The following is a 20,932-nucleotide window of genomic DNA, read 5'->3' on the forward strand; positions in this document are numbered from 1 at the left end:
TTGTTCAAATGAAAGCTTTATTTGGTATTTTCATATAAACTCCACTTCAAGAGCTTGCAATATTTTGTAATTGCAACTGAGAAGCAGTTGAAGAGAAAACAGCTGTTTATCTTTGCAGACATTACCTATAAACTAAAACAAGCGCTCTTCAATCACTCCAAACAAGCCATTAAAATCCACTGTCTTCATCCTGTGGTCTGTACAGTGCTCTCTTCTGGTTTTTAACAGACTGTTTCTGGTTTTACACATAAAATCAAACCCGCTTGTGCTGACACTCTCTGGGAATCCTCTTGGGCAAATTTAGCCTTTTTGAGATTATTATTTGCAACACTTTTTGCCTTGTACAGAAAATTTTATTCAAGCTCTTCCCTGAAACATTTCAAAAAGCTAAATTTGTTAATCACACAAATGGTTAACACAATTTCTAATTTAAATAATTTAGCAGGTAGAAGGTAAGGGGACTTAAGAGGTAGATAAAAGAGAGACTGCTGACAAAACAGAACGCAAGCGTTGCTGCAGCTCACAGCAGAAGGTATAAACAGCTTTTGTACCAACAAGCAGAAGGATTTGAGGGCTGCAAACCCCATAGGAGGAATGGAATCTGTCTCAGGAAAATGAATTATCAAGGAAATCAAAAGAGCACATGTAGTCAGTCTTGAAACAGCTTGTATGTTGTTTGGAAATAGACAAGGTTGTAGTTCTTCAGGGCACAATGCAAACAGGCAGCAGAAGTGGTTGGCAGGAGCTGGGACCTGGAGACACCTTCGCCTACCTAGGAATGCAAAGCTTTCTGAAGATCTCAGCAGAGCAGGATGAGGTGAAGGTGGATGCCAGAAACACAGCACAGCAGTGATACAGAGATTTGTGTACCTGGGAATACTGCAGGGAAGACAATTTGAGGAAGACAGCAATAGTAAGAAAAGTACTAAAAAAAGGGAGGCACAACTCAAAAAGTGAAGCAAGGAAACCAAAAAGCGTGAAATAGTTTTTTACTCCCTTTCTGAGATGCCAAAATTTCCACTGAAATAAAATCTGTCAGGGAAGAAAAAAAAAAAAAAAAGGTGAAATGTTTTTTATACATGCACAGACTAGTGAATTTAACTCAGATCCATGTCATGACCAGCCCTCCCACCTTCTAAATCTGAATATTGGGACTGGCTGATGCTGCAGCACAGACTTTATCTATGATGTTCTAATGAAACTTTACCCTACTGGGGAAGTCTGGATTTCAATCTACAAATCCCCAGGTGAAGGGTTAAAATTTGTCTCAGCCTAAAGAGGAATAAGGATTATTCTAGAACACGGGTAAACTTGAGTGGGTCTCTGCACAGTTCCTCGCATAGCAAATGCACAACAAAATAATTTTTCTTTTTTCTGTATATGCAGTATGTTTACTTCTAAAAGCATCACCAACTTTAGACAAGCCCCACTGTAAAAACATGCACAAAATGTCCTGTACTGTAAAAGCTGTCTTCCTAAACAAATAAGGCAGGTGAAAATACGAGGCAAGGAATGAAAAACACAGAGCAGTGAATTGACTCGCTCTAAACCACGCAACAGAAATCATCATCAGAAATTGCAATGACTCCCTTTCTCTCTGGCTCTCCTCATATTGCCAATAGTATCTATAGCAGCCTATAAAACCAAGGATGTCGTCCTCACTCAAGGAGCTTGCAATAAACCCAGGCAAGCAGATAACAAAATGCTGCAGGATAGAAAATGGATTAGTCAGAAAAGAAAACACTCATCTCAAACAGTAACATTCCTTTGTCAAAAGCCAGTGCAGCCCAAGGAAGGATTAGCAGATGAGGAGCGTAACTGTAGTAATTCCTAGAGGATTCATACAGCAAATTCCAAAAGCAGAAGATTTTGCAGGGAGATAGCACAGAAGGGGGGGGAGAGAGATCTGTGCAAAACAGATGTCTTAGAAAAACAGTGTCTGCCTTAAATCTCACACAAGACAGTATTTTTGTGTAAAACAGAAAAATATTTGGCTTAGATACACAATAAGAAAAACTGAATGACAGCGTGCTGCAAAATTAAACAGTGGCTTCGGGTGTATCAAATTTAATTCAACTGGCCTTTTTTATAATTTACACTTAGGAACAAAGAAGAAACTGGTCTCTGACCTTCAGAGGTAGTAGAGAGCAAAGGGCTGTATCTGTATTTCTTTGTGAAACACAAGCTTTAAAAGTCACATCAGCAAAACCAAGCATATGGTATTTAAACTAACTTTACTAGCAGTGAACAAAGAAAACTTTTAATCTCTTTTCCTAATGTTTTGTTTTGTCTCTTTAACACAGTACAAAGACCTTTGGTTCATATTACAACTAACACCAGCTCCACAAGGAAAAAAGTTTTGAACACTCTTTTTCAGATGTTTTAAAACATCTGCTCAAGAGATGTAGTTACAGGTATCTTAAATCCCCGCCTGTGACTTCAATGTGACAAAACATTTTAAAGGAAAGATGTTAATATTTTAGAAACATAACAACAAGAGGAAAGATGTCCTCTTCAGAGGACATCAGAGTGAAGCCTACAAAAAAAATCCTATACTACTGGATAAAACTGTAATAAACAATAAAATAATTTTTCAGAAATCATAATGAAATGTATATACCTTAGGCCTGGATTAACAGGAGGATGAGTACAGCAGTACAAAAAAAAAAAATTGTGCTTGAAAGGAGAGCATGACTAGCTGTTAATTCATCAGCTGGCAATGGCAAAGGGGTAGAGGGAGCTGGCTGTACTGTTAAGTCCCAGGGCGCCCATGGCAGACAGTGCGATGTGGTCACGTGAAAGGCAAATATGGTTTAGGGACATATCCAGAATTACTTCCAATATGCTAAGGAAGTATTAGTGACATGTGTGGCCTTATTCTAGGTAAACTAGCCCAGGCAAAATCACCTAGGCAATCCTAGCCTAGGCAGACTAAGGCTGGAATGGGTGAAGAGAAGTGCTGATGGAGCACTGAAGGTCCTGTCACACAAGGACGCTTTTTGTGATTTTGAGGAGAGAAGATGTGATGGATTTAAGATGAAGAAAGGCTACTTAGCTCAAGGACAGTACTTGTGTGAATGGGAAGGAAGAGTGTAAACTGGTCACAAACATAAGGAAACTAAGTTAGAGCAGGCTCCTAGCTGCCAGAGTAGCGTTCAAATAAGAAGAAAACCTGAAAAATTTGATTAAGAAACCTGACAACCTCTCATTGGCAGGAAAGACACTTCTGTTCTAGCCTTGCATGTGAAGTCTTTCTGGTGTAGTACATGTTGTATATTCCTGAGCTATGACTGTGAAAGCATCCAGTGTGTGCCCTGCATCTCTAAATGATAATCCAGGGCCAGATATTGCGGGAAATTTTCAAATTTGTCAGAATAAGCATCAGAAAAAAACCCACACCCCTGATGAAGCCAAGGAAACACACAGGATTAAATACGATACTTAATTCTCTTCTACACATAAAGCAAATGTCACAGAATAGAAAAAAAGACTACACCTCCATTGTAATACACGATAAATCAGATTTCCTGTCTTCCACTCCTTTCTCCACTGATCCAACAGATTAATAGTTGTTTTCTCAAAGCAATTCAAGCTCAGCAGTTACCAACTCTACAGTCTTAACTGCACCTCTTTTTGACTGAGACTTTCCTGAACAAAACACTGTGAGCTTTAGGAATAGAGACATAGTTTTTAATGGATTCATTATTTGAACCTTTATAGTTCTCTGTTTGATTGCTAGAGAAGCAATAAGTGCAGATGTATTCTGACACAGGCAATGAATCTTGATGATGCCAAATGCAGACCAATCCCATCAAGTGAAGAAGTCAAATCTACATCTACAAATCCTTAAGAAAATGTCCAAGTCATCTTGGACAGTACAGCCATCAGCTCTACTGATCTTTTGTTTTCCTCTCCTATGGTACTTAGAATGATCAAGCTTCAACACACTAAGTCTCTCTCAGCTTATCCAACACTGCAACTGTGCAACACACTCTTCTTATTAACAGACAAAACACATTCACCTCAAAAGGGTCCTGTATTCTATAGCAGGGCCAAGTCTCTAGAGTATTTTTTCATTGAAATATCAGGCAAGTATTTTTTTTCTGGGAAAGAGACAAGAAGAAAGCAGGACCAAAAAAGACAATTTTATAAGTAAGAGCTGAAGTAGACAACAATAAAGCAAAATACAACAAGAAGAAATGTCTACTCTAGCGGGGCTCTGGTGCTGTTACTACAAGTTAAGATTCATCAGGTTTAAATCTTCTGCAGAGGTTTAATACATCTATCATGCACATACAGAAATAATTTTTCAGAACATCATTTGGAATGGGTGGCACTGATGTGACTAACTCTGCTAAAAACAGCTTTCAAATGATCGGTTTGAAATGTTGGCAGTCTCACCACCTACTCTTTGGCAAGCAATTGACCAAAGGTTAGTAAGCACAATATTTTTATTCATTAGTGGGGAAACTACTCCACATAAACAACCTCGGGGGGATGATTTTGCTCTCTAGTACATGCTATTGATCCAGTTCCTCTGTAAAAATAAAAGGTCTGCTTCATTTTTGCCATATTAAGGATTACTACATTCTCAGATACTTAGAAAAGGAGTAAAAAATGTTATGCAACGTATTTAAAACAGCATACACAGAGCAAATAGAACTGAGATGGCATGGTTAAAATAAAAAGTACATGTATTTACAATATTGCATAAGTAATGTAACACAAACTTCCATTCCAAAACCAATCACATCAAAATAAAATAACTCACTTATGTTTTAGTACCTATAAATCTTCAATTTCTATCCAACATTTTCTTTATAAAAGCCTCTTTAAAATATTAAACTTTTGATTCACTCTCTCTTAAACAGAATCTAAAATGATTTTTTAAGTATTACTGATCACTTAGTCTTTGTCTTAAGTTTCTAGATTTTCCATTTTCAAATTTTCTCTTTTTAAATGTTGGCACCCCTTCTGTCAGGTCTCCAAGGGAGGTGACTGTCTTCTCTTTAAATATCACTGTTTCTTCTTCTGGAATCTCTAACACTGGGGGTGCTACATTGTCATTCTCTGTACTTGGAAGCTCCAGGTCCACTTTTTCACTGGGAGGAGAGAGGAAAACATAAAAGGGTTAAGCTACATGGAGAAAACAACATGGTGTACTGCAGACCATAACAGCTATTTTTATTTGTCAAAGCAGCTTTCACCTAGATGCAGTCTTCTAGTCATCATCATGACAGGCATCAAGAAAAAAATCCATGTTCTTTGTTTCTTCTGTGTGGGCTGCCATAATAAGTAACAAACTGAAATCTCATTCTGTGCTGAGCTTAGACCGTGGCCCAAGCACTCATCATGTAAATAGTCCCACAAAAGATAACAGGGCTGCATGTCTGTAAATTGAAGAATATTGATAGACAGTAGTCCGTGAGTAATTAGTGGTTCTCCGCCAAAATACCACTGAGTAGTTCAGCTCAAGTGTCCACCCTCAAGGGACTGCACCTCAGAAGAGAGGACAAGCTTACCAAATCAGCCAGTGACCACAGGCTGGGAGAGGTGGCTTTGGAGGCCAGGATCACAGCTAACAGGGATATGAACAAACCTAAGATATCTACTAAAAATGACCAGTTGGTTTTAAGGGGTCAACAGCAAAACACTGTGTTCCACAAGGAAGAAACGTACGATGGAGAAGAACCAAACATTTCACAGAAAGTTACCTGAATCACAAGTCAGTCAGGAATCACACCAGCACAACACTGACGCAAAGAGATACACACTGGCTAATCCATGCAAGAATACTCTCGGTACTACCAAGTGATAGTCTGGTATCAGCTTGTGAACTATACCTAGTTTCAAGTCCTTCCTTCAAGGAAGACATGGATCAGCTCAAGCACCCAAACAAGAGCCACAAGTCAAGTACGTCAAGAAAATGCGATTGGTGCCATATCCTGAAAATATAAACCTCATGAAAGTGGTTGTCCCTGTGCCTAGACTCAATTTAAATTAAATAATGAACTGCATTTGTCTCGTTGACATGTGTTTATCTCAAGCCTGTGTGCTCATGCAGAGACTCATCTATAAGCTTTCAGTAGCTGAAAGCACTTTTTACTAGACAGTGCTTTCCAAAACCCCAAAATAATTTTTCAGCTCAGAGTCAAGGAGCAGCTAGCCAATCCAACACAGGAAGTGTTAACGTGAACATTATCGTCTCCAAGGATGTATATTGATGCTTAATTTATTTTGAACAGTGTCAAAACTCTATTTGCTGAATAATGTGGAGTTAAAATGCTGGAGAATGGAGTCAGCATAACAAAGAAGACTGTTTTCATTCTCCAAAACCTATTTTCTCCAGACTCTTAGAGGGAGCCACAAGAAAATGACAATAAAAGACAGCATGCTTCACAATAAAGAAAACAAAAACAAAACTAAAAAAACCCAATCAAACAAAAAGAGCTACCTCAGACACTATGCAGTAAAACAAAAACAACCTTCCTAATCAGATGCACATCATGAAAACATCCGCAGTTCACTGCTCAGGCATGGGGGTGGGAGAGACAGAGAGAGAGAGAGAGAGAAAGAGAGAGAGAGAGGTGGGGGGGGGGGGGGGGAGACAGCTTCCAGATTTAAAACTGGCATAACTACGTTAGACATATTTTGTCTTTTATCTCCCAAGTAAAATCAATAGAGAAAGTGTTTCCCAACTCATTCTAATAGTCTTCAGAACTTACCCATTGTGACAGCAGAAAAGGCTGGAGTGGATTTTTTTTTGTTTTGCTTAACTTTGTTTTGAAATGGGGGGGGAAAAGTGAACAAGAAAACAGTTGAACCAGAAGTCTTTTACTGCAATTATGGGTGAAAGTAAGATAGAAAATTTGAAGCGCCTTCTAGGCTGTGTCCTTCAAGTGAACAGTTATGAGTTAGTACAATACCATAAAGTGAGAAATGATCCACTGCTTATGGGAGTAGCCCAGCCAAACACACCAGCGTTAAGTAAAAATTGCTCTGAGTCTAAAAAAGCACACTCGTTATGTCAGCAACTATTGATCCCACAAGGAAGGAATTCAAAGCAATGCTAACCCGCTATGATCAACGTAAAGTTGCTGGTGGTCCTAGAAGATCAAGGTAGACCTAAAACTCCAGGTGGAGTCTGCCCAACTAGTTACCCATGAAAAAGAAACAGAATTTAGCCTGAAAGCTGGAGGCTCCAAGAAAGTTGCCTTTACTGTTCCAAGGCTGGGAGCAGTTGAAAAAGCAGTCATAAGAGTTCCTGAGGAAGCTGAACCAGATTTTTGAAGGAGATGATGCTAAGGAACATAAGCTTACAGTAACATTTAAATATTTGATACTCAGCCTCTGAAAAAATGATGCATGACTAGAATTCTTAAATCACTTTAACTTACTCTGTAGTTACAGTAAACTTCTACACTAAAACCAAAACACCACTGATATCTGCAATGGAGACCTATTACTTAAAATAATCATGGCAGAAAGAATTGTATTCCAATTACTGCTGTGCTAATTCCGCCAGAATTCAGAAGAAAATGCTTCAGCTCTTGAAAACAACATTATGACAATAGCCAAGGTAAAAAAGATACTCACTCTTCTTCTTCTTTTTCTTGTTCTTCTCCTACTTCCTTAAGTGCTTTCCATTTTCCATAAGGGTTGGTCGTGTTAGATCCATCACCAGAGGTTTCTTGGGAAGCTGATGTACTCTCCTCTTTATCTCCAGTTTCTTCTGACTTAACTTCTCGCCATTTCCCGTATGGACTTAACTTTTTAGCTTTAGGAGATTTCTTCCCTTCCTCTGATTCTTCACCATTATCTCCTTTCCTCTAAAGAGGAAAAAACCCACCTTAAGCAAAAATGCCTAAATAAAAACATAATGTAGCTTTATTTTACATCTTTTATTTAGTATTATCTACTATTCACAGTTTTCAACCAAGAGTAACTTTAAAAAAAATTCATATCGTAATATAATCTGCAAATTTTTCTTCTTGAGTTTTCATTACATAAAGTTGAAAAAAATTTCTTAAATGTTACAAGAAATTCAAGTGGGAAAATCCCATCTACCAAGGCTGAAGTTAGCAGGGCGTAGCCAATTCAAACTTGCTTTTAAAAACAAAGCTTAGCGTGTCTTAAAGTAAAAAAAAAGAGGAAAAAATTCACAGGCAGCTTTATGTACATGCAGATACACACACTTTATCGCTAAGACCTGAGAGCAGTTTATAATGATGCACACTGATACAAAAATACATATTTTGGAATTAACATCTGCCTATGAATGCATGTTATATTTAAAGTGTCTCTGTTCAGAACTACCAGCTTCAGAAAAACCATCTGACCCAACCAAAGCCATAATCACACACTTTTATCTTAAGTTTTACATTTACGTTTTAAATATTTAATTGATACAGATGTTGTACTATTTTGTGTCAATGCTTTTTCTCAATTTAATAAGGAAACTACAACCATGCCATTTTTGGTCCAAAGCACTCCCTGCAAGTCCATTGGCAGTCACCAATTTACCAATGAAGGGTTGAAGTCATCCTCACACTGAAATCCAAACCATTTTGTGGATTATTTCAGAGAGATGACAGTGACCTTTCTCAGAGAACATCACATTTCTTGCAGAGTTCAAGGTACTTCTGGTGAGTTGAAGGAAAGAACATGCTTTCTACTCTGGAACAGTGCCACTAATGAGCCAAACAATTAAACAAAGATTCATTTTACTATTTAAAGAAGTGCAAAATTCTACTTTCAGTCATACGGTTTAAGCTCATTTCAATAAGTACAGCCTATCACAAGAGATAAAAGACAGCAATAATTTTCTAGTATAAGAAGATGTACGTAAAATAAATCTGAAGAAAAATTACCTTGGAGTTTGTTTCTGAATTCTTTGCTTCGTTTTCACTATCTTCTGAGTCTGATTCAGATGCTGTTTCTGCACGCTCTTCGGAATGTTTGTCACGTTGACTCCTCTCATTTGAAGATGAAACAAAACCATCCGGTTTCTCCCATGTGGATACTGTCCAAGACATTTGCACAACCGGGTTATTTATGCTTCTAATTTTGATATTTTATTGCTTTGACAACATTACATTTCAGAAGCAGTGCTGCCCTATTCAAAATACAGCAAATAATTTAGCACAAGGGTTTTACCTTTGTTGGGTATGTTTGTTTTAATAAACATAATTAGAAAGATAACATTTCACTTCTCAGCAGAGCTACAGTCATGACAGCTGAGTTCACTGTTGATAAAGCTTGTTTTAATTAGCTCTCACACACGGTGAACTGGGGTCCACAAGACTGTGGTCCCTCTCATCCCTACACAGGACAAATGAATTAATTACCCTCTAGATGTGCCTATTTGATTTGAGTTGTTCACTGATTACAAAGGCAGGATAAAGTAAAGAATGATAACTGCAAGCCTCAGGTCTCCAGTATGATAAACACCTTCCATGTGCTCCTTTGCTTGGTAACGTTAGGTCTCTAATTAAAAGGGCTGTAAAGCAAACAAGGAAACACAAACCTCAATCTGAAAATACATGGAAGTCTGTGCAAGATATGTACATACATATCCTCATTTTCAATTAAGAGGTAGTATTCCAGTAAATATACCAAAAGTAAATATTTAAATAAAAGTTGACTCAATGGTCTTAAAACTGGTCTTTTTAAGAATAAGGCAAAAGGCCAACTTTCAATCTATAATTTTATATAAGTTTTCAGATGTAATAAAACTACTACTTTTCCAATTATTTTATCCATTTCCAAAGAAATCCCTAACTGCAAACTACACTTAACAAGTAAGCATCTGGATGTACCTTGAAGAAGTAAAGGTGTAAAAAACTGGCAATGGATGACTTTGCATGAACAGGACAGTCACTTGAAAATACTGCTGTCATCTGTCTTTAGATTAGTAATGAGGAAGTTCACTTCCCTAGGTGCCACATACAGCCAGTGGAGTAAAGTACAGCCTCCCAAAGCACGACTTGTAGCACTAAGCCTAGAGGTATCTGTCTCCTAATTATGACTATTTATATCAGTTAAAAATTGGTCCTGTCTTCAGAGGATGGGATTACTGTTAGCAGAACTGACAGGTAATCCTCAAACATTTCCAAGACATTCACAACTATATAAAAGTAAAGCAGCAATTTGAGATCTCACACGCCAAAATGTTACCAAATACAATGACTATAAACACATTATTCACAAGTGTCATATGTCTCTGAAGATCTTAAAAAAACAACACACCCAAAGGCATAAAATGCATCTGAACTTAGAAGGCAATGTTTAAAAATAACCAACACCTCCTTTCCCTTTCCAAAAAAGAAATCACAAATCATTGGGGCAGGGGAGTGACTGGTTTAAAAACTGAAAGGTTTTGGTTGGGTTGTTTTTTAGGATTCTTGGCATTGTGAGAAATGCCACTTCATACCCAACAACGGTAGAAAAACTCATAGTCAGCATAAAAATCACTTGGTCTCCAGAGAGGCCTTATTGACTTTAAAATGATTCAATAAGATTTAAAAAACATTCTGAGGGAGTTACCATGAAGTTCCCATGCAGGGAAAAAAAAGAGGAAAAGAAGTGGGAGGTAAGATTCTGGACTCTCTTATCAATGCTATGTCAGCAAGATGAAAAGTTTAGGAGATTCTTATTTAGTCCTACATATCTGTCAAAACAAAATCCCCTTTCTAGTTTCCTAACTCTAATTTCAATATATATATAGAAAAGAAGAATGCTTAAATTTACAACTCGAAGTCTAAAAAAACCTACGAAGCATGAATTTATACACACTGACAATACAGCTGTAAAGCCAGCAGTGACTTAAACAAGTATATTTCAACTAAGACCGCAGTTTAAAAATACAAAACGCAGTAGTGGCCTTAAAATGCAGTTAATTTGCAAATCAAAAAGCTTCTCTGAAAACCCTCTCTCCAGAAACAGAGCTTTTCAGAGTTCTCTCCTTACCTCCAGTCTGTGTGTTATAGTAATAGGTATGACCATCTTCAGTGACACCTTCTACCCACTCTGCTCCCTAGAAAAAAGATACAGGAGCTAATGAAAAAAAGTTTTCAGGATCAGCCAAAGCATCACTTGTAAGATTATTCAATTCCTGAGTACTTTTTGTCTGACATTATTTTACTGATTTAAAGCTTGAACCCCTAATACTGTTAGAAAGTATTCCCTTTGACTCAAATGAGACTGAATTCCATGACTTAAAATACTGCAAACGCACATAAACAATTATTTTTCAAGCAGTGGATAATCTGTATGAGCCTCTATAGTAAATGTTGCCATAAAGTTCAAATTATTATATAGACCGTTATTTTACATGTTTTTTTATTTTCCAAAGTATTCACCCCCTGAGGTTGTAATTTCCTATTTGTGTTATTGTCTTTGGTAGAGACTGATGAAAAAATTCTCTAGAAGACTCAGGTCTTTGTGAGGGTTACAAAAAACCCAGTACCAATAAATACTATCACAAATGAACCAAACAAACATAAATTTATCCCAAAATAGATCTTCACCACAAATATAGAATCAAACTTTGTATGAATGCACCCCAATGATTTTACTTCTTTAGTAAAGCACCGATTTCAACAACAGACTGTTTTTCCCTACTTATTTATAAATACGTATGAAATGTAGCAGAACTTGCTGGCATATCTTTGTGGATATGTAATTTTTTTTTTAGCATCATCTACAGCTGGATAATCAGTCATTACCCATGACCTGACATCTTCCTTAAGAACCCAATTTTCAGCTACATTTGAACATACACCTACTTCACTGCTCCTTAAGTACTAATACAGCCCACTCCCCTGTGTTGGGCAGAGCATCTGTGCAGCTCCACCATACCTTATTTTGGTATTAATAATGTCTATGTTTTGCACACACACACCTATACATTAACACTCCTAATAAAACTTGGTTTTGTTGTTTTTTTTTTTAAACACAACAAAATCAGAAGTTAAGGTTCTTGCACCTGCTCTGTAAACAAGGAAAAAAATGTACCAGAAGCTTTTTAGCAAGCAAAGGCAAGAAAGCCTTCAGTAAGCAAGTCTCCTCAAGGTTTTGCCCTCAAAAGTTTCAATGTGCTCATTTCATTTCAAGAAAAGAAGCAAAAGGAATGTTTCTTTTACGTAAGTAGAAAAGTGGACAAAAAAAGTAGCCTTAGGTACAACCTATCCTTTTAGTCAAGTGTTAGATCCTGAGCATTTTAGACCTGGCACCAGGAGCTTTTCAGCAAATATTTGACACCAGGCATACTGAGTATTCTACAACACAAATGCTAACAAGCACAATGTCAATCTAAGTGGTTATAGGTAGTCTTCAACATGCCTCTTCATCACTCTGTTCTCCCCATCTCTTAAAATGTCTGAGCAGCAAAGTAATGTGCTGTAAAACCAGGAGGGCCCCTGAATCTCACTTGCGTGGCATATTGCAAGCATGCCCTTTAACTTCTGGGCAGTGAGTCCTTGTTAGAGATCTGGAATGTTCCCAATATGTTTAGCTCAGACTAAATAAGGGAGCAATCAAACGCTTGTTTTTAGCTGTAGCGAAAATAACTCAAGACAGCACAAAGTGACCAAGCAGGGTGAGGAAGGAAGGGCAAAATACAGCCATGTGGTATTAGAGAGATATCCAAGGCTGAAGGTGTGTGTTTATGATATAGCTGAGCTAACTTCAATTTGCTGCCAAGAAGGGAGTGCCTTCTCCCCCTAGTCTGCTCTCCCCACACTGGCATTTCTCTGATTATCCAGATAGCTGAAGGCAAGGAAATAAGCCTACCAAGCACTAACCTAAACTCTGACGCCTTCACTCTCCGATCTTGTTCCCTGTCAGGGTAAATATGCACCAAAGACCATACAAGATTAGCTTCAGGACCGCCTCCTTCTGTGGAAGGCTACAGTAAGACTGGCTTGTAAATACTGCAATGCTACGCCTTGACTGGAAAGATAAAGTTGAAGTGCTGATTAACAAGTGGTGCAAAACCACAGGATAAGGGAATCAGAAAGCCAGAGCAGCATGTGATGTGACAATATCGAGCTAGAGAGAGTCAAGCACTCTGAAAACACCAGGCTTTTTTGAACTCTAATGTAAAATCCAACACTGGCAAACCAAACAAAACTTAAGTTAAATCATAGTGTACATATGACACCTATCTTGAAAATGAGAAACATAACATCACTTAACAGGAGAGTTAGAAAAATCCTGGGTTTAATGCTGCAAAGCACAAAAATCCTGGAGTGATAAGTGTCAAGGGAAAGCCTGTTAATAATAGTCTTTCTGTCTTTGGACTATTCTGCAAGTCTCCCTGTGCCTCAAACAAGGAGAATCGAGTAACATGCTAGATTTCTAAATATGTTAAATAATTGCTTGTACATAGGTTCCATGATCATAAGAAACCAAGGAAAGTCAGAAGTTATTACATAACTGTATCCTACAGTAAACAGAAAAAATAGGTACTCTTTTTTAACTACCTGTCAATGCAATCTCAATGTTTCCTATGATAAAGGAGGCTTAACTATTTCAAATATGTAAGATTTTTTAAATTACATTTTGTTCACGAAAGGTTCAACAGAATTTATTCAGAATTTCCCCAAAGCTTTCAATTTTATGGGTTGAAGCAAAAGAAAAAGCATATTCTGCAATAACCCAACCATTACTATCACTTCTCCTCCCTTGACAGACAAATTAGCCAAATAGGATTGGCACAGTCAAATTTCAGTTTATCATAAATGATTCTATGTTTTTCTAAGTTTATAAAGGGTCAGCAATTTATTTTCTGCAATCAAAAGACTTGCAAATTGCTTGGATTATTTCTGTTAAGTGTTTACAAGGACAAAGAAAAGTATGAATAATAGTATTTGATTACCGTTTGTGAGTTTTGAGAGTTGCCCTGGAATCCTTTAGGTTTCTCCCACTGTGATTCTTAAAAAACAAAAGCATATTTCACCCATCATTCAATCCTGTTTACATTTAATAATCTTTAATAAAACCAGATCTAAAAGATATAATGCTAATGTGTGCACACATATAGACAAATGATATAGATACATACAACTCACTGGAATATGAATAATCCTTGATCAAACTATGGTATGAAAAAATAAATGTATGATAATTACACCTGGCTTTACTGGAACTAGTGACCCTTCAGATTCTATATGTCTGATACAGGGATATTGGAAATTCAGTTAAAAAAAAAGGGAAATTGTGTTTGGTCTTCTTTAAATGTTACACTAGAAGAAACTAAACACACGAGATTTTTACCTTTTGGAAGTTATCTTGTATGAGGAAAGACTACAGTAAATTCTAATGCCAATCCTCAGATTTATAAGAAACAGTTTGTAACATTCTCATTAATCATACAAGAGGATGGCTTTTATGCTCTAAAATGGATCATAACACATAGCTCTTCAAGAAAAAGTCAGTTAGATAAAGTTTGCAAGTTTGGAAAGAAACAATCAGTTTATTTCGCATTCCTGGTCAGAAAACTCGTTTAGGAAGAACAGAGCTACCTTTTGTATACTTAACCTCTGACAGGCTAAACGTTTCCAGAAACTATGATATTACTGCATTCTTCCATTATTAATCAACAGCAAAACCAGTCTGGAATTCTGGATGCCTAAGTCTTGAAAGTTAAATATCAAAACTCCATCAAATTGTTCACATTTTAATAATCAGTTTACTACTGAAAGAGCAGAAGAGTAAAGAAATGCAGGTAGTAATTTCTCAGAGCCAGTAACTGTATCTGCATTTGCTTTTACCTCCAGTTTTTGTGTTGTAGTAATACGTATAGCCTTCAGGAGACAGTCCTTGCACCCACTTCGTTCCACTTTTCTTCTTCTTTTCTTTCTTTTCCTTCTTCTCTTTCTTTTCTTTAGTTTCCATAGCGTTACTCTGTGTTTTACCTGGTGTTGAACTGGGACCTACTTCATCTTAAAGAAAACAATACTGCCCTTAAAAAAGAGTAATAATCTGCACTTAAGTATTACTCACCTGCCCAACAGAAAATAGGAAGTTTTGCTGTTATGAGTATTTTCACTACTGAGTGACAGTCATTAGTATTATACTCACATCAAGTACACTTAAAAGACTATATTCAAAGAACTTGACATTGGAGCACTACTATAGTGTCATAACAAAGCCCAAATTTAAAAAGATGAATAACAAAAAGAAAAACCATTTGGATCAATTAGCTCTAACCAAACAACAAAAAACAAACTAAAAGTGTTATGAGAAAGATAGCTCGTACAAAAGCCTGAAACTACCAACTTTTTTTAGAAAGATAGTATGTCTTCACACGGACAGAACAAAGGTACTGCAAGCTGCATAGGAGATTCTCATTTCCACTGCCTGACACAAGTGGGAACCCAGTCTTCTCCTACTCATAGGAACTTTTGTCTCCCAACTGGCAAAAGTGAAACATAAAGTTAATCAAGGGAAGCCGCACTGGTCATTCGAAGCAACAACTACAGCCTATTTTTTTTTTTGTTATCACATTGTTTAATTTTTCTACTCTGAATTTGATTGTTCCATGGATCAGAGGGTACTATAGCGAAAAACATTCTGTGCTGCCACTTCACTACTGGCAATTTGTAAACTACTCTATTTTTTATTACTAATTAATGAGCAAACACAGTCCTAGAGGCCTCCTCTCATGTTCCTAAATCCAATTTAAGACAAAACTTTCCTATTCAATATTCTTTCAATTCTGCCTTTTATCTTTTGGCAGCTATGTGAACTACCTGGCTTAATTCCAAGCCTTTTCATATCCTCTTGATATGCTTTCATTGCAGCCTCCTCCATTGCCGCAAATTCTTTTGACATGTTTTCTTCTTCTTTTGCCTTTTCCAAGCTTTTCTTTTTAATCTAAAACAAAACAGAAACCCCCCAAGAGAATAAATTAAACAAATATGGTAAGAGAATAAAAATAAGCATTTGTGCAATTAAGATATTTGAGTTACCTCACTAATTCTTTTTGCCACATTTTCTTTATGATTCTTTCCTCTTTCATGAAAATCAATGCTCTTCAAAGTGAGAAAAAAAGCAAGAAAAATTATATGTATTATACAATTTTAAAATAATTTTAGTTAGTTAAAATGTAGTTAGACTAAGCTTAGTTGAACAAACCTAAATGTAAGCTGTTCTGAGAACACTTACAGCAAAACTACAGCTATAAAATGGGTGGAACACAGGAACACTGAGAAACACTCAACATAGAAATAATGAAAAATCAGTACACTCCAGGATGGTATCATAATCTTAGTGTATTTATAAGATTTAATTTTTTTCGAATAATACCATTCACCAACATATTCGAGATAAGTGACAGGGAATGTGGGCTCCCTCTTCATGCTATTCTTCCAAGTGATGACACTTCTAAGTGTCATCTAATTTTTCTTTTATTAACCTGTTCTCATGCAAGCTTTTAAAAACCATATGGGTTGTTTAGTGTTCCAAATATTAGCTACCACCCTTAATTAGATAACACTAACTCCACAAATATCTCATGAACTTGAACTGCAGGTCCACAAACCTGAGAAAGAGAGAGAGAAAAAGAAGAGGTAAAGTGGGAGAGTTGGGTACATAAGGACAACAGAACAGTCTGCAAGCCAAAAAGCTGCCCGGAAGACCAGCCAGTAGGAGCTGGAAGGAGTTCAGAAGCTCCCTACGGGCACAACAGTGGAAGTCCTCCTGTGGTTCTCAGAAAAAAAACATCTGAGCTCATTTAGGTGTTCAGATGTTAGGTGCCTAAGCCTGACCTAGAAACCCTAGAATTTCTTTCCTTTGCACAAACTGATGTGCAGAGGATGCACATCCAGGGGTAACTCATTTGTAGACAGACTTTACACGTTACTTTTATCTCTCCCTTTACATGTATTTCTCTTCACTGACTCCAAGAAGATACCTGCAGTTCGTGTGAGCTAATTAATTGAGCTATCTTACTGTAAGCCAGATGAAGCTCAGCTCTAGGAGTACTCCTGGCATCCAATCAGGAATGCAAAACTTATTTCTAAGTAAGAAACCAACGGGTCTAGTAGTCTGCAAAAGACATCTACCAGTCAGAAACACCTGTAATGTTTCTGTTGGCTGTGTGAAATGAAAGAAACCTGCTTTAAATGCTCAAGACTGCTGGCTGTACCATGCCTACCACATAGAAACAGTACATATGCCAGGTTTTGCTTTCTACTTGCAGATGAAAGCGAGGAACAAGCAACAGACAAAGTTTCAAGGCAGATCAAATGTGAAGTTACAGAACTGAAAGAAAAAGCAAGGTCAGATATTTTAGTCCTTATCTGTACTGCCAAGTAGAACAGCACACACCATCTTGTATGCAGGTATCTGGCTCTCATGTAATATATTTTAAGAGTCACAGTTATTACAAAGACATTTCTGAGAAACAGATTTCATGCATCAATAGACTAGTATCAAAAAGTGATGTTAAAAGCCTGTAATTCAAATTCCTAGTATTTCAAAATAATTGACATAGTATGATAGACCATCGTACAGGTCTGTTGTCTGCTATCCAGCACTTGCAGTAATCGCAGAATTTTTTTGGCTGAGATTTCCAGTAATCGGCCCTGGGGAAAGAAAAAAAAAGGTCTTTAATCTGAAACAATAACCAAAGCCACATGTTTTCATATATATCTATATATCTACACCTTCAGAAACTAAATTTAGTCCTCTTTGGGTGATTGAATGCTAAGAGGTGGGGGTTTTTTTGCTTGGTTTTCTTTGGTTGGTTGGTTGGTTGGTTGGGGGATTTTCTTTAGCAAAGTCTGGGGAGCCAGCAAGAGTAGCTATATTGACTACTGTGTCCCATAAAGAACAGTTCAGTATTAGGATTCTGCCAATCTTACCCCCAGAAGACTGCAAAATTTTTACAATGGAGGTGGTGCTTTAGGAATCAGAAATACAAGACAAAGCAAGCCAGAGATAAAAAAGCGGCTCTAGATACCCCAGTTAAACCTCAGTTAAACACAGAACAGTCATAAAAGCACAACTTGCACGCTTTTCCATAAAAATGCATCAGTAGATGTTTCTTAGTGAAACTTTTGATTTTATGCTGAATCCTGTTTTGGATACTGTACACAATGAGCTCAGCAACACAAAGGTACAGATCTAGATACGGGGGAATGAATCCCAGACCAGATTCTGACCTGTGGGGTCACAGACACGGCAGTAATTTGTTTGATGTTTCAGTGTAAAAATGCGACTATTTTCTGAACCGTGCAATTCAATAAGTGAGAAAACTTGGGGAAAACTTCGAGGCTCAAAAGCTAGTATATAAAAGTACTTAACAACAAAATAAACAATTGCTCCAATGGCTGTTTCTTCATCAAAAACCACTTTATAATGGCAGATAAAGCTTGTGCAGAAACAATCCTATTTCTCATAGGCTTGCAGCAACAGATGCAATGCTTTGGTTCAACAGAACACAACTGAGCAACAAATGTCAATGTTTTTAAGTTAAAAAGAGAAAGAATGAGGGACAAAAAAAAAAACCCAAAACAAACAATTCAAGATTACACTGACAACATTAAAAAAGGTCAGTCCAAAAAATTCATCTTTGTCTTCTGTTTGAAAATCAATACACAAAGTCCAAGGAAAATACATTCTCATTCTATAAACCCAAAACTTTTTCCACGTACAACAACAGCACCCTCAATCCTTACGATACCTGCAATCAGATCTTTAATTACAGAAACAGACCTGATTGACTCAATTCCTAAAATTTAAGCAGGTATCAAAATACTCTCTCCCACCAGTGCTTAATGTAAATATACAATTACCAAGAGGTTATGACTATTTAAAAGTGTAAGTGCAAAGGATATACTCTGCAAAAATGTACCAGCCTGTAAGCAATACTGTGTAAGCAATGTGCAGCTTTTCAAGCAATTTTCTGGAAATCCAGAAAGAAGCAGCTGGGCTTTCCCTGATTTAAACAGAAATATGCTCATCCCTAAATGGTGCATTTTAAAATTGTGTGACTACTTAGTCACACTTTTAATTCTAAGGTTTTTTCTGTGGCTTACAAAAAAAACGTACCAGGGCAAAGCCTGAGAAACTGAATGCTCTCGCTGAAAAACCACATGAGCAGAAGGGAGAAATTCAGAGCTCAAAATACCTTGAGATCCTTTTTCCTATTTGACCTATAGCTCCTAAATTGTCTCTTAAGTCCTTCAGCATCATCTACAATAAATTTCAAGCTAAAGGCAGGGAACCTTTCTAAGGCAATGGAACAATTCTGATACAAAACACATAAACTGGAAAAAAGCCTCACTGCATGTTTTGGATATGCAGGAATCTCTGCCTACTTCCAAGTTTAACTGAACATAGAAGACTCTTTCTCTTTAACAGAACCAAGTGTAAGTGCTAAAATTAAGACTGTACAGCTGCACCCACCACAAGTCAACACCCGAGAGTTGGATGAGCCATATTTTCACAGCTATATTTTTCACCAATTTCTTTCCTAAATGCTACTGGACATCACATCTGTTGCAAACCACTGTAGCTGCAGGTAGAGTAATCATTCTGGAGAATCTGAAGGTACACCTGTGGCTTCAGCACAAATCCACATCTTGAACACAGAAGCCTTTTGTCTTCATCTTCTATTGGGTTTGACAAAAACTGAACCTGGCTCTCTATTGTTACATATAAAATAAATATAAATGGTATCTGTGCAGAAAACCAGATATCCTAGGAACTTTAAATCCTGCATTTCATGATTAATGAAATTAATTGTGTAACTTATAGTCTCAATTCTGTGACTTATGAGAATGAGAAATCTTATATATCATGTAATGCTCTTAAAGATTTTCCACTTGAGTTCACACCACTGGAAAAAAGAGCAAGTGCCAACACAGATGGGTATTGGGCAACTTCTGGACAAACTGCTGTAAACTTTCATCCAGAGTTAGAAATCCTATACTAACTTGGAAGAAATTTGTGTTTCTTCAAGTGCAGTGGTTTTCTTTCCACTTTTACTGGTCACACCACCCAGGAAGAATGTGTAACAGTTCAGGGGAGCTAAGAAGAAGGAGGAAAAAAGAGGGAGCAAATATCGAACTATTTTCTTGAAACTTTAATGAAATTACAAAGTCATTGCTACAAACAGCAGAGTGCAAGTAGCATCAATGTTAAAACCATTCATTTAAAATGTTAGAGGGAGCGAGAACACGGGGAAGAACAAGTAGCAACTCTGCATTAACAGCACCTGCCCCATTTTCCATTCCAAAAGAGACGAAAATGATGAAACTCAGAGAGAAAACACAGAAACTCAGGTATTTTTACAGTACATAATTAATTTCTTGAGCCATGAGGATCACACAGCCTACACTGCAGTGACTGGGTTATGCACTCCAGCACAGGAACCACGTTTGGGAGCACATCAAGGGGACAGGTTCTGTCAACAGTGTAACCTGCAGAGTAACTCCAGCAGTACTGGGGTCCAGGGCCCCAAACTGTCTACCTGCAAGCTGTTTCTCCTCACAAGCTGCTATATTAGTCATGTTTGAACAGGTGGTGCAAACAGCAGGCCTTATATAGAAAGGCTTAAGAAACCCTCATAAAGTAGCTATCTTCAGCTGAGATAGCTTTGCCAAACTATACTTGGAGACTGGGCTAGAGGATTTTGTTCCTATCACATACTGAAATTAAGGGGGGGAAGGAGGAGAGAACTGGTTTAGGTGGTTCTGAAAACAATAAAAAAGAATTTGGCCGTGCAAACAAAACCTGGAAGCATTTGCTTTGAATAGCTCTGTTCTAAGATAGACCTGAAATTTGGCAAGGATGCAGGCGAGTTTGTATCAGGGATGTATCTGTCCAAATTATAAGCTTTCAGGGGTTAAAAAACATAATATAAAGGCTCAGCTCTCCACTTTGGTTTGAGGATCTACAACCTCTCCACTTTACAGGAAGG

At 37.3% G+C, this 20,932-nt stretch overlaps 1 protein-coding gene across 5 annotated transcripts in view; it reads right to left on the reverse strand.

Moving 5' to 3' along the window:
* The window catches only part of WBP4 (WW domain binding protein 4), a 23,484-nt gene continuing 2,552 nt past the window's right edge, over window positions 1–20,932 (reverse strand). Inside the window, exons 2-10 of one of the 5 annotated variants that reach the window (XM_027888857.1) lie at window positions 17,519–17,591; window positions 15,975–16,037; window positions 15,756–15,879; window positions 14,775–14,945; window positions 13,880–13,935; window positions 10,969–11,035; window positions 8,871–9,022; window positions 7,597–7,829; window positions 1–5,102 (exon numbers count right to left, since the gene is read on the reverse strand). In XM_027888857.1, coding sequence (XP_027744658.1) covers window positions 4,895–5,102; window positions 7,597–7,829; window positions 8,871–9,022; window positions 10,969–11,035; window positions 13,880–13,935; window positions 14,775–14,945; window positions 15,756–15,879; window positions 15,975–16,037; window positions 17,519–17,591 — 1,147 coding nt within the window. In that variant the 3' untranslated portion in view covers window positions 1–4,894. Of the gene's footprint in view, window positions 5,104–7,591; window positions 7,830–8,870; window positions 9,023–10,968; window positions 11,036–13,879; window positions 13,936–14,774; window positions 14,946–15,755; window positions 15,880–15,974; window positions 16,038–17,518; window positions 17,725–20,932 lie in introns of those variants that run through there. The other 4 variants (XM_027888856.1, XM_027888861.1, XM_027888859.1 and 1 more) reach the window with 4 other exon arrangements.

This window comes from Empidonax traillii, unplaced genomic scaffold, assembly GCF_003031625.1.
Source record: "Empidonax traillii isolate 1590-97213 ecotype Southwest subspecies unplaced genomic scaffold, ASM303162v1 scaffold247:size2371522, whole genome shotgun sequence".
Classification (NCBI taxonomy): domain Eukaryota; kingdom Metazoa; phylum Chordata; class Aves; order Passeriformes; family Tyrannidae; genus Empidonax; species Empidonax traillii.